General features: G+C 40.5%; 1 protein-coding gene across 1 annotated transcript in view; it reads left to right on the top strand.

Annotated features, from left to right (window-relative positions):
- LOC126380317 (proclotting enzyme-like) overlaps window positions 1-14,343 on the top strand; it is a 35,646-nt gene extending 21,303 nt beyond the window's left edge. Inside the window, exons 2-8 of the mRNA XM_050029649.1 lie at window positions 998-1,051; window positions 1,137-2,114; window positions 3,083-3,275; window positions 5,168-5,328; window positions 7,164-7,275; window positions 12,786-12,930; window positions 13,600-14,343. Of these exons, the coding sequence (XP_049885606.1) occupies window positions 1,145-2,114; window positions 3,083-3,275; window positions 5,168-5,328; window positions 7,164-7,275; window positions 12,786-12,930; window positions 13,600-13,755 (1,737 nt within the window). The 5' untranslated portion in view covers window positions 998-1,051; window positions 1,137-1,144 and the 3' untranslated portion in view covers window positions 13,756-14,343. The remainder of the gene's footprint in view (window positions 1-997; window positions 1,052-1,136; window positions 2,115-3,082; window positions 3,276-5,167; window positions 5,329-7,163; window positions 7,276-12,785; window positions 12,931-13,599) is intronic.
- Window positions 14,344-14,642: the final 299 nt, after the last annotated feature.

The raw sequence follows: 14,642 nt of genomic DNA on the forward strand, positions 1-14,642 counted from the left end.
ACACTTAAGGGAATGAACCCTATGGATACTTCCTTGGGGCATTATATAAGCGAATTTCATTTGACGTGTTTTGTTAATTTATATTCGTATTTAATCGATTTATTGACGTTTGAGATTGTATTTTCTACCTAAAAATCGATTCCGTATACCGTTTAGCATACTCGTGTGAGGGACAACCTTTTAAATGTCGACTCTTACAAAATTTTAGGATGGATTTACGTTGGTTTGAGAACTTTAACTTGATGCACTCAGAACCGCAAAGTTCTGATATGGAGGGCACGCACATGGCACAAAAATCGTACTCTAAGTAATCGTAATCATGGTAAGTTGTAGGTACTAACGAAACTCGTGAGGCCAAGTAAATTTAAGTATTTTCTGACGCCTACTTAATATGTCTTCTGTCTACAATATTATTGTACCTCAAATAATAATGAAGTATGTCAATTTGGGAAGACACTGACTCCTGAAATACAGTTATACTAGTTTAGGAGGCAGGGCCTTATTTATAATTGTTACTTATTTGTTGTAAGTGCTGAATAAACTTTCTTTCTTTCTTTCTTATATTTATACAGATAGATTTCAAACAAAAACTGATCAAGTAAACGTAATTTGTCATCTAATGAATAAAATTGTAGAGAATGTACTTAATTTCGTATTTTTTGTAGTAGTGCCAATATCCATGTCCTTATTGGACAAGTGGATGAAACAAAAATAACCCAAGTTTCTCTCTAATTTGTGTAGATTTCACTCCTTACGAGTAGATATACGGCCAAATACTTAAGCAAACCTACTTACTATAAATGACATCAACACAAAATGTAAATAACTCCTTAAACTTGTGCTTATTAGCCGAATCGAAAGCTGTAGACATTTTTATGCATGAATTTAAGGCTGCATGGGTAGGTAAACAGTTGGTTGGTTTTTATTTTATTACTTTTAATTGCACTGCGTATCTAGAATTTCCTGCTGCTGCTATAAAACCAATGTATTTTTCCAGGTCTTCTCCTTGTGACGTCACAAATAAAATGTCAACTGCCAGCTCACCACCCGGGTAGGTATGCATCAATTCTTCTCACCACAGATTCTTTAGCTATCCTATTGTAGTACAATAGACATAAACCGTGTTTCTGTTACAGTCGGCTTCATGCAGACGCCGGGTAACTGGCCCAGTCCTCACGGCCAGCCCAGAAACCCGCCCTGGCAGTTCTCAGCTCCGAGGAAAAGATCCCCCGATTCAATGCAAATCACTTACTACAATGCCCCTCAACACAACCAACCGTTCTCCTACAATCAACCCTTCATCCACTCAGGATTGCCGAATTACCAATCCATGCCCCACTACGACAGCAGATCGTCCTTCGACCTCGTTCATTCAGAAACAAGAGACAGTCCTAACGATGGAAGGCTGCTTTCTGACTCAGCCTTCACGAAGATATCCGAGACACTCGGAGCCATAAACACAGTGGGGCACCTCCTCGTGGACATGGTCAACGAGAACGAAAGAAACGAATCAGACCCGAACCTGCAGCAACTGCCGCAAGCTCTGTACACAATCAGCAAAAACGTACTCGGCAGAAACGTCACTGACAAAATAGCTCCTATAGTCAAAAAAGCGTTGCCCAAGGTCCTTCCTGATGCACCAATCACGAAGATAGCGACCGGTGGTGACCCAGAAGATGCCAAGGCTTGCACCACTCCCGAAGGAGAAGAAGGAATTTGCGAAGACCTGAGCAACTGTCCACAGTTGTTGCTGAATCTAGTCAACCTAAGAGAGTCTCTTTGCTTCAAAGATTTGTTTGTGCCTGGAGTGTGCTGTCCGAAGAACGCTATTGTGCTGTCAACGCCAGCTGAGGAGAAGCCAGTGATAACGACGACGACTAAGCCGACGTATTTAGTTCCTGTGACTTCTCAGAAGCCTGTTCAGAAGCCGGCGACGACGAAGAAGCCATCAGCGATCTTGGTACTGACTACGAAGCGACCGAAGCCGGCGGTGACGTCGTCCAGGCCTGTGACCACACCACCCACCACCACGTCGCGCCCCACACAAACCTCCACATTCTTTACCGTCCCTCCACCAATCATCGGGAATTACTCTAACATCGTTGATGTGAACGGTAACATTCATTTTACTATTCATCTTTCTAAATAAACTACCGATATCTTCTTCTTCCATCGTGTGGGTTGTGAGGTGGACTACCAACCTCATCAACTCTGGTGCCAAGGTTACTATTCAGCTGCCAAAGGCCCCTGACATGACTCATGTAACGACTACGTAGGTGCTCACATCAGTAAATACGTAGTAACATGGACCAACGGCTTAAAGTGCCGTTCGAAGCACAGATCGTCTTACTTTCGGACAATCAGTGATCAGCCTGTAATGTCCTAACCAAACTAGGAATCACAAAGTGATTTTTGTCTTATGTCCCCACCGGGATTCGAACCCAGGACCTCCGGAGACCCCACCGCTCATCCACTGGACCACGGAGGCCGTTATTACCGATATTAAACGGTGTAGGTAAATACATAGCTTGAACAGTTTCAAGGGAAATTCAATGAAAATGATCACTTAGTAACATTCCTGACCCGGCCAGTGTTTGCTAACACGCAACCCAGCACATAAATCCACTGCATTTCATACCCACGTGAAAATAACAAATTGATACGTTCAGGTAGTGTAGTGTATATTTATTTTTCACGTTAGTTTACAACATCTTATTATTATATTTTTAAATAGTTTGGTATACTTACCTGTCATTTTCTTATGCGCCGAAAAGGAAAGGGACGTTCATTTTGAGCAGAAATCTAATAGAACGAGGGGAAATATTTTACATTAGGCAATAATCCAGACCTCAGAAACTGATTTTTGTGATATTTCTCCACCGGGATCCGAACCCGGGACCTCCGTATGGTGAGCCTAACGCTCAGCCACTGCACCGCGAGGACCGATAATAGGTTCAGTAATAGGTCGATTATAGGTCGGTAATAGCACGGTAATACTAATAGGTCGGTCGGTCGGCCACCTCCCAAAGAAGTTAAGAAGTTTTCTTTGAAACGTGCATACTTACACCGTTTGTATTTCCAGAGTGTGGTCAAAGAGAAGACGAGGGTGGGCGCATTGTCGGAGGTACGGAAGCGGCGCCCGGCGCGTGGCCGTGGATGGCTGCCATCTACCTGCACGGCAGCAAGCGCCGCGAGTTCTGGTGCGGGGGCACGCTGGTCGGCCGCCGGCACGTGCTCACCGCCGCTCACTGCACCAGGGACTCCAAGCAGAGACCGTATGTTTGATTTGCTATTTAATGAACCAGACGGACTCGAAAAAGAATATCGTACACGCGCATCAGTGCGTTAAGCCTCAAACTGGATGACAGCGGCAGCGGCGCGGCGGCGATAGCGGCGCGGGAAGCGGCGCGGCGGCCGCTGCTCCGTTCTCGATGCCAGCGGCCAGATCGCGCGGTGTTTTTATTTATTTATTTATTTTTACAGTTTTACATTCAGCCATTACAGTAAAAACCAATTCGACTGAAACAAACACATATAAGACATAACAATTATTATTATTTAACTAGAACAATAGCGAAATGCCACATCTGTGTTGCGGCGGTATAGAGTTGTGTGTCAAATGAACGCGATATTGAAACAGCAACAACGCATTTTCGATTGTAGTTCTTTTGTTTCGTACGATTTATTATGGACAAAAGAAGATCTGAATCCCTATAATGTACAAAGGAAACAAAAAGGCGAGTTTCAAACGCAGAGACACCGCTCGACTAAAGCGCACCGCTCGTACCCCGCCCCCCGCGCCGCTGCCATCGAGAACACTTCAATATAAGTCTACAGTTTTAGCCCTTAGACGTCTGACACCGATTCGATTTGAAGACTAAAGTAAGACCGAGGGGGTGAGGTAAACCTAGCTCAGCCGCTGGTGGGGAGCGGAGTGTTGGCATTTACTACTCATACTTTACCGATGTAAAAATGTATACATACCTACAGGGTGTTAGTGACACCGCTATGAAAAAAAATTAGAACGTCTAAGTACTTGATTGTACTAATTGCTTTTCTTATTGGATTTTAAGTTCTTGCTGCGCCGCAATGTACATTTATGGTTTTTAGTACCTAATGTATCATCTTTATTTTATTTTGAGTTCTATGCAGCTTAAAGCACAATATAGGATTGAAAATAAATTAAAATCCTAAAAAAAAACATGAATTTCCCGACAGGAAATTCCGCTTGATATCAACTCAGAATCATGGTCTGGATGTCCTTCCAATGTTTTCGTTACGGTGTCACTAACATAATAACACATAATGTAATGTAAAATGTAAGTAAGTAAGTAGTTTTGCATGAAAGCGTAACAGACAGAGTTTCACTTATATATTAGTAGTTGATGATAGAGTTTCTACTTCCCGTAATAATTAGCGAGGGAAAAATAATGTCTATGCAATGAATGAAAGGTTCACTGACTTTAGCCGATGAGTTGAGTATTTAGCTGTGTTTAATAAGTAGGTAACTACAATGAATTTCCCTCACCTAAGGGTATCTCCCAGTAAAATTCCTATTATTCTGTAATTCATCTAAAGTAAACACTGAAGTACTGTTTACAAAAATGTAGCTACTAGTATACTGAAGTAGATAGGTACTATTTAATTAAAGCTTATTACAAAATATATGAACAACACTTATTTTATTGAAATAAGTACGGCTAGGTACTTAGACAGACTAAAACAATTTTCAAGGACTTGTTGAGACAGTGCTCACAACTTATCTCTTATTATGTTCTACCTGTAGATATTTGGTTTGAAAATGTTAAAAATAACAGAAAACCTGCTTATAAAAATCAATTAAGACTAGGCTATCCACACACACAGACGCAGTACTGCGACGGTTGCGTAGGTAGGTACCTCAAAAACGCCTACGGTACGCCATTTTACGCCTTTTCATAGACATCTACCAATTCGTAAGTTAATTCTATATGCGGCAAATCCGGCCATACGCGTCAAATAAGTACAATAAGTCACGACAAAGAAAACTACTCATATTACGAGTCACAACAATTTGCTATACAGATCATAATACAAATGCTGATACAACAAAAGTACAAGGAGATTTGATCAGGAAAGTCCTAAGAAAAAAAGGTTTTTAAATTTATTCCTTTTACGTTGTCGACAGGTTCCCAGCCCGTCAGTTCAGCGTCCGTCTTGGCGACGTGGACCTAGCCCGAGACGACGAGCCCTCCCGCCCCGTCACACTGCGGGTGACAGCAGTCCGCGCTCACGACCAGTTCTCACGCGTGGGCTTCTACAATGACATCGCTATTCTGGTTCTCGCTGGTAAATACACGCTATCTCCTTAACGTGCAGCTCTCGACATACATCCGGCGTGTTATTGCTCGAGAAACGACGACTCGTCACACAGCCGGCGTGATTCCGCGTGAAATGTCACACTGCGGGCGCTTGACATTGAGCGTGGCGTGCCGGCAATGTGACGAAGAATTTTACACTTTGTTGTATAGTATGTTACTACTACACGTCAATCCAAAATGCCAACGTAAAAAACAACTTTCGGAATAGGTGTTACTTGTGTGTATCTCTTTTAAGCAATGCTTTTGACACACTTGAATAACTTTTTTGTTGACTGTACGATTAGGTCACCTTTTTTTTACAAAGTTACTACAACTAAGTCCTATTTATCTTTCAGTTTATTGAACTACTAATGATAGGAATAGGGAAAATAATATCTCGGAGACTTTAAATAAACAAATCTTACATTTTAAGTTCATTGGCTTTCGTTCACTAGAAATATAACAACCCTACTGAGTTGTAACGTGATTGTTACTATTTATTTTTTATATTGTTACTAACGAATGAAACTGTCTGTTATATAAACGTAACTTAGTCGTTATTTTATGGCATCGATGTATAATATGTTATTGTTCTAAGGTAAGACAAACTATTTGGTCCCTTAAGATCTCAATTATCCAGGTTTCCACATACAGGGTGTTAGTGACGTCGTAACGAAAACTTTGAGGGATGATTGAGACCATGATTCTGAGATGATATGAAGTGGAATTTTCCGTCGCAAAAGTATGGAACAGAAAATAATAAAAAGAAAAACAAAAATTTTCATGAATTTTCCGACTGAAAATTCCACTTGATATCAACTCAGAATCATGGTCTGAATCATCCCCCTCAGTATTCGTTACGATGTCACTAACACCCTGTATAGTGTGTTAGTGACATCGTAACGAAAACTTTGCTGGGTGATTTAGACCATGATTATGAGTTAATATTTTTTTTCCATCGCTAAAGTATGGAACTGAAACTAGTTAAAAGACACTAAAATTTTGGAGAATTATCAGACAGAAAATTCCACTTGATATCAACTCAGAATCATGGTCTGAATCATCCCCATACGCATTAATACCCATACGCACTTGTATGTCTACCTGTAAGTACTACGGGGTGTAAGTGACATCGTAACGAATACTGAAGGGGGTGATTCAGCTTATTTTTCTGAGTTAATATCAAGTGGAATTTTCCATCGCAAAAGTAAGTATATTATTTAATTGAAAATAATTTTAAAAACATGAAAAAAATCCACTTTATATCAACTCAGAATCATGATCTGAATCATCCCCCTCAGTATTTGATACGATGTCACTAACACCCTGTATATCCATTTAAGTGATAGTGCTGTGGTCTTCCTCTAAGGCTGTGGTACATCATGACATGTGTCCATCTTAGAACGAACATCAGAAGTTGACATTACGATTGTGATGAAACTCATACATAATATGACGTTTCTAGTTTAGTACCTACGTACATCATAATGAGTACTGAGGAGCTCGGTGGCACAGCGGTAAACGCGCTCGGTCTGTGATTGTTGAAGTTAAGCAACTTTCGCAAAGGCCGGTCATAGGATGGGTGACCACAAAATTAAAAAACAAAAAGTTTTCATCTCGAGCTCCTCCGTGCTTCGGAAGGCACGTTAAGCCGTTGGTCCCGGCTGCATTAGCAGTCGTTAATAACCATCAATACGTATTGGGCCCGCGTGGTGGTTTAAGGCCCGATCTCCCTATCCATCCATAGGGAAGGCCCGTGCCCCAGCAGTGGGGACGTTAATGGGCTGATGATGATGATGACATCATAACATCGTATTATTTCAGAGAACGTCCAGAAATCTAAGTACGTGATCCCCATTTGCCTGCCAAGTGGCGAGCTGGCACGGCAGCAGTTTGACGGGGCCGTGGCAACTGTCGTGGGTTGGGGAACAACCAGGTAATTATCGTATTAATTAATAGGTAAAGTTCTTCAATCATTCTGAAAGAAACAGACCGTTTGTAAACTGATTTTGTACATAGCCAAATAATTATTCTTTGCAATTTCACAATAATATTAGTTAATTCTACTTTATTTCTGTAGCCTAATTCATGTCCCTCTGCTGGGCAAAGGCCTCCCCTTCTCTTTCCAACTCTCCCTGTCTTGGGCGTCGTTCTATTCTGTATAATTAGGTATATAAAAACTATGTGTATATTCTAATCTTACTATTTATTATTTCATTATAAAATCAATTTATATGTTTATTTTAACAACCCTAATTTATTAATCATAAACAAATATAAAGGTAAGGACACACAATGTGAAGAGTGGTATAATATTCCAGTTATTCCGAACAAAAGCTAAATTTCTAATTCTATATTTTTCATGTGGTATTGACAAATCGGCACACCCCTGTACCAACTATAAAATATAAATGTTTTGCATTACAACAAAACAGTTATTATGTGTTGAATAAAACACACAGCGTTTAGGTGAAGAAGCAGTCTGTGAATAGCCTTGAAACCATAAATAATTTAAGAAAACATACCTGAATCTCTATGGTTTACCGTAAGTTTCTTTCTACTGTCACCAGAGGGTGCCAGTTTCTATGCGATTGGGACGTCATCTATGACGTACTTCATAGTGTCTTCGCCACCAGCAAGTACCTTGATGCAACGCTGTGTGTTTTATTCAACACATAATAACTGTTTTGTTGTAATGCAAAACATTTATATTATGTGTTTTCCTAAAACACACAGCGTTTAGGTGAAGACCTGTTTGTTATCTGCTGGTGATTAAAACAAACGCTATGTGATCTATAAGAAAATACACTTTAACATAATCAGAAACTTTATGTTAAGAAAATAAACATTTACATATCATGAAAATGTATGAAAATAAACATTTAAGAAGCATGTCTTAAAAATATTCAAAATAAACAATCAATATTAAACAAATAAAAAACGAAAAGTAACTAAAATTCTTCCTAAGTTATTTAAAAATTAAATCAAAAAATTCTTAGGCATTTGTAAAATTAGAAACCAACAAATCAGCACTTTTAACTTCAGTTTTTTCAATCTGCCTACAATAATATTTACTGAAAGTTTCAATACTCTTCCAATTCCCTCTGCGGAGAATTTCTTCTACGGGTCTATTCTCTAACCAGCCTCTTGAAGCTACAGCTGATCTTATACTTCCAGGTGAAGCATCTATATGAGCCTCTCTAAAAATGGTCCGTATCCATCCTGCTATTATGGTCCTAGTAGCTGGTTTTACTACACCAGTAACCGAGATAAATAGACTTAAAGGATTTCCTCCTTTTGAACGTCTAGAGTTAGAGGCTTGGATAAGTTGTTTAATATGTCTTACAGGACAAACCTTCACATCAGTGTGTGCATATAGTCGCCAACCTGACTGACGATGAGAAGCTGAATCTGTTTTGGAACCAAACATTGGCCACAAAATGATTTCATCATCTTGTTGAATACAACTCTCATCAGTGACTTGAAGAAGTGTCAAATCATGTAATCTACGTCCTGATGCTAATAGAAGAATCAATGCTGTTCTTCTGGAAATGTCAAAAAATGAACCTGTACTCGGAGTTGTTCTTAACCAATCAAATAACAATTTTGTATCCCATATTGGTGGTTTTTGGGGTCTTGGTTTCGCTTGTGATATGGCTTTTAACACTTGGTGAACTAGAAAATTTTTTGTCAGATGTTCTCCGGATGATGCACAATATGTCAAAATTGCAGATTTATGTAGCAATATGGTACTATAAGCCAAGTTTTCCTTTATGTAAAGGTTGGCTAAGAATCTTGCAATGTCATTTCCATGTGGAATCCTGTGATTAATGCTATTAGATTCACACCACGAAATCCATCTCTTAATAGGAGCGCTGTAAGTAGTAAGAGTAGATGTCCGCCAACTACTTCTCAAGAGCTGTTGTTCTTCGTGGCTCCAATGCGCGATCCAATCAGCCCACCCCCAATTTTCCACGCCTGCAGACATAACTTGTCTATTTGTGGTGGAACAGTTTTTGTAGTCCAGTCTATCAGAACCTTCCGCAGGTTCGGTATAGGAATTGGCTCTTCTAGGGCTCTCGCCTGAAGGTCCGGTAGCCAAAAGCATTGATTCCAATTCGGGGCTATCAGGATGAACGTCCCGCTCGCATTGTTGAGATGAGCTAGCACCCGCGGTATGAGATTGGGTGGTGGAAACAGCCAGCCCAGCTGGACGACCCATTCTTGACTGAAGGCATCGCAAAAAATTGCCGAGCCATCTCTCGAGTCTAGGGACACATATTTTTTTACTACGGCGGTTTCTCTGGACGCGAAGAAGTCGACGTCTGGGACGCCCCACTTTTTGAATATGGCCTCCGCGGCCGGGCGTAGTAGGTGCCATTCCGGTAATGGTCGACCCCTTGACAGGCGGTCCGCTATTCCGTTTAACCTCCCCGGGAGGTAGGAAGCCGACAGCGTCAGATTCAGCTGCTCGGTTAGCTCCAGGAGCCTGGTAGTTAGATCCAGCATCCCCTGTGAGTGCGTGCCCCCCTCGTTTCTTATGTAGGCTACTAACGTCCGATTGTCCGATTGAATCAGGACATGAGCATTCTGAAGGATTGCACGTTGGTGTTCTATGGCACCATACACTGCGTACATTTCCTTCATGTTGGAGTGCCATTTTATTTGATCTGAAGTCCACTTCCCCGTCAGGAAGAGTTCGTTTAAATGTGCTCCCCACCCCGCATCCGCTGCGTCGGTGGTTAGAAAGTGGGTTACTTTTGGCTTGTGCAGTAGCGTTGAGCTGTGATTGATTGCAGCTAGCCACCAACTTAAATCTTGGAGTACATGAGGGGGCAATTCTCTTTTTTGTCTGGGTCTGTTCTTGTTGAATTTTCTCAAGAAAATTTGGGTTTTGCGACAACGTAGGCGTCCCTTGGGAATGGCATAATTTGCGAAATTTAGTAATCCCAAAAGGCATTGAGCTTCCCGCAGAGAACACCTTCTTCTGCTTAGGAGCATCGAGATGCACTCCCTTAGCTTCGTAACTTTCTTTGAGGGTAGTGACAGGGTATTTAATTGGGTGTTCCATAAGAGCCCCAGGTACTCTAACTCCTGGGTGGGTTCGAGAACAGATTTTTGGTAATTGACATGCCAGCCCAGTGCTTGCAAAGTCTTCAGTGTTTCCGCAACCTGACAGACTAATTTGGAGCGGTCTTGGTGTACTAACAGGAAGTCGTCTAGATACACCAACAGACGGATGCCACGGGCACGAAGAATCTCCGCAACCCAATTTGTAACGGCCGCAAAAGTGCGGGGGGCCGATGACAGGCCAAACGGTAGAGAAGTTAATTGGAGTACTTCCTGGTTGTAAATGACTCGTAGGAAGCGCCTGTGCGATTCCGAGATTGGTATATGAAAATATGCATTTTGAAGGTCTATCTTTGTTAACCAGTCTCCGGTCTGTAAAAAGTCTCTCACATCTGTTTGCATTATTAGGTGGAAATGTTTTGTATATATGTGGGCATTGAGACCCCTGAGGTCGAATATTGGCCGAGTGCCTCCATCTGACTTTTTGACTAAAAACATCCTCGAATGAAACCCGGAATTTAGAATGGGTGGTTGTTCTAATACCCCCTTCTCCTTCAGATCGTTTATCATTGATGTCATCTCCGGGGATATTTTTGTTGAAAAATTTTTTATAATTTTTCTGTGAGGGTAATGTAGAGGGGGCTCGTCTTTGAAAGGTATCCGACACCGCGCAATGGTTGTCAGGATGTATTGTTGGGCACCTAATTGTTCCCAGTCTGCTAAATGTTCCCTCAGGCAACCCCCTCTGAATGCCCTCAACAGATAGTCATTTTGACTTAGTATTGGAGTCTGTTCCACTGTTTCGGCGAAAGGTGTGGTTTTTCTTGTTATTATGAGTCTGTTTTTTCTGTTCTGTCTTATTAAATTTGCTTGGTTGCTTCTGGACTTTTTTATTTGTATGTTGCTCTGAAAACCTTTTTTCTTTTAAATAATTAGGTGTGTTCAGCCAAGACTGCACTCCCCCCAGAGAGTTAATAAGTGGCAGCAAACTACCTCGGCTAAACAGGTGCTCTGCACTTGGAGGAATATTCATTAAGGTTGTCTTAACATTCGGGTTCTTTATTTCCTTAAGGATACGGTCCCGACGTACCTCGATGCATTCTGATCTCTTACCACAGATTATTTGCATCGTTGTTTCAGACATGTTATAGCTTGGGGAACCGGGACCAAATGTAGATGAAACCTTTTCAAATAAAGAATTAGGGTTCAAGTCTTTGGGGTTGGCCGATGCCCAATCTACCAAGTTTTGTAAACCTGTCTTTAAAAGTTCCCTTTGTTGTAAAACAGCATTTGACAAACCAGCTAACAGATTCTCTGTTGATGCCAAATAATCCTTGTTCTTGTTAAAATGACAAAATTCCTCATTAACTTTCAACCCCACAAAACCAGGTGTTGCTGAAAGAGTTTGCAGTGCTTTTTTATAGCGGATATTTTTCCAAGCTGGACTATCAAACTGTTGCAGTCTTTTTAATTCTTCTAGTCTGTCCTTGTCCGCTAATGGCACAATGTTTCTTTGGTCAAATTCCAAACCTAACTCACCTAAACTGACACAGTTAGAAACCGGCAGACACGGATTTTGTAAAAAAGTTGATGGGCCTGGCTGAGCAATGTTATCTACATTTGTATTAGTGTTTAAAGATTGCAAATATTGCGGTATTTGTGACACATACTCAGATAAACAACTTACATGATTAATTAAAGTTTCGACACGAGGGTCGGAACACGTCGTAACATGTTTGGACTTACGTTTTGGTCTCTTATTAGGCGGCGGCGATACGATACTTTCCTCATCTTCCGAAGACGAAGAACTGCTATCAGTATCGCTCGAGGTCCTATTCTGCTCTCCCTCAGGAGCAGCAGAAGGACCCGCCTGGTTTGCATCGCCATAATGCTCCGGATCCGAATTATCCACTGGTTGATCCATATTACATTCGTAACCACTTTTACGTGATACTATCACTCACTTTTACGTTTTTTAACATAAAAATCTATGAGAATAAACTTTAATTTTGCCTTTTTCTTACGAGAAAACTTTTGACGTTCTGTTACCGGCAAAATTCACAAACGCTATGAAGTACGTCATAGATGACGTCCCAATCGCATAGAAACTGGCGCCCTCTGGTGACAGTAGAAAGAAACTTACGGTAAACCATAGAGATTCAGGTATGTTTTCTTAAATTATTTATGGTTTCAAGGCTATTCACAGACTGCTTCTTCACCTAAACGCTGTGTGTTTTAGGAAAACACATAATACTTTATTACTCTCGCTTATCGCGCCAATCCGCCATAACGACAAATCCGAATCCACCTTCGCGCCAAAAAGAAAAACACAAACATACTTAGTGGTGTTAATAGTGTATTATTTCCCTGGTACAGATATGGCGGCGGCGAGAGCTCACGGCAGCTGGAAGCCAAGCTGCCAGTATGGAGGAACGAAGACTGCGACCGCGCCTACTTCCAGCCCATCACCGATACCTTCCTGTGCGCCGGGTACGCACGCGGTGGCGTCGACGCTTGTCAGGTAACATAATTATGAGTGTTAGGATTGGCTGGTTTTCTTAGGATGAGGCTAAAACCTCCAGAGTGCAAAAACTCACTGAAATTAATTTAAATTCGTACAAACAGTAGGATAAATTAGTTCAATGGAGTACAAGGAAATCGGAAGTGAAGAGACAAATAAATGTTGTCATAGTAATAAAAATATAAATTTAATGTTGAGGTTGCCAGCAATAAGCTCTCGACTGTATCCCAATTGGGGTAGAGAGGCACATCCATCGCAAGATGAACTAATTACCCTAGCTCACCGAGCTTTCTGTAATTCTGTTAGACCAGTGTGATAGGGATAAACCGAATCGCCGTCTATTGAGGTACATTAATGAAAACATAAATAGCCTACTACGCCGTTCTAGAATAAGGAATAACACCGTGCCAATATTGGATACAGATCTCACGTTAATCAACCGCAGAAGATACGAGAATAAAAGAATAATAAATTAAGTACTGTGTGCCGCCTTGCGCCGCCGCTCTTGCGAGCGAGATAGATAACCGTGCGCGCTCCCTTACTCCTTAAGAGAGGACTCCCATCGGGTCGGTGAAGTAAATCAAGCTTGTTTGTACCGGTGCGGCGCAGAGATTGTCAATTCTAAAGTACTTACTTATTAGTTTATTCTGTCCATTAATTTGTCAACAGGGTGACAGTGGAGGACCTCTCATGCTACAAGCGAACGGGCGCTGGACACAGATTGGCGTCGTATCCTTCGGCAACAAATGTGGGGAGCCCGGATACCCTGGGGTCTACACCCGCGTCACGCATTATCTTACGTGGCTCCAACAAAACATGGTCTAAAATAATCGAATCGAACTGGCCAGAAAAATACTTTAAAAAGAACACGAATTTATAAAATAATCTGCAGAGGCTATAGAAAAATGACTTTGAATATTTAATCAAAACTTTTTGCGGAATAATAAATACCGACGCTAACTAGGTAAATTAAAAACATATTTTTTCCTTAGAAACCAGTGATATTGCTATACCAGGCTATACCATAAGTTTTCTGTGAAATGAAGTAGGTATAAAAGTAAGTCTGATATTTACTTAAAATTATATGTCTGAGTTTACAAGGTACCTACTTATAAAAATAAGACAATACAATTATTTTAATAATTTTGGCAAAACATATTTTTTATCCAAAGAAAAACAGGCCCGTTATGGTTAACATAACAATAAGTTAAGTTAATAATTTTCCAGTTACCAAAATAAATCGTATCAATAATAAAAATAGACTTATCTAATAAACTAGTATTAAGATTGACTGCCATAATATATTCATTTTAAAATTGTAACAAATTCATAATTTGTGGCATTAAATGACTTACCTATTCTATGGTATATAAGCATGATATTATTTAATTGCTTATTTATTAACTCACGCTCAAGGGACTGGATGTAATTTATTAAATAATGTGATAAAAAATAAGATTTTAATTAGATTTTAAAGTTAAATGGTATTTACACATAAGTATAGCTGCATGTAAATAAAATAAATACCTGAGTATTATACGAGTGTATTATTTCAATAAAAATATTTTGCCTCCCTTTTTACCCGCGCGCCGCCCTCTAGCGTATTGTGGATAAACCATTGTTGTACAACTGTGGATGATAGGTGGCAGCAGTTGTATCACTTTGTTTCTCTTATAAATGGGTGAACCGAACCAGTTATACTATTCTGTAAG

The sequence above is a fragment of the Pectinophora gossypiella genome, chromosome Z (assembly GCF_024362695.1).
Source record: "Pectinophora gossypiella chromosome Z, ilPecGoss1.1, whole genome shotgun sequence".
Lineage (NCBI taxonomy): Eukaryota > Metazoa > Arthropoda > Insecta > Lepidoptera > Gelechiidae > Pectinophora > Pectinophora gossypiella.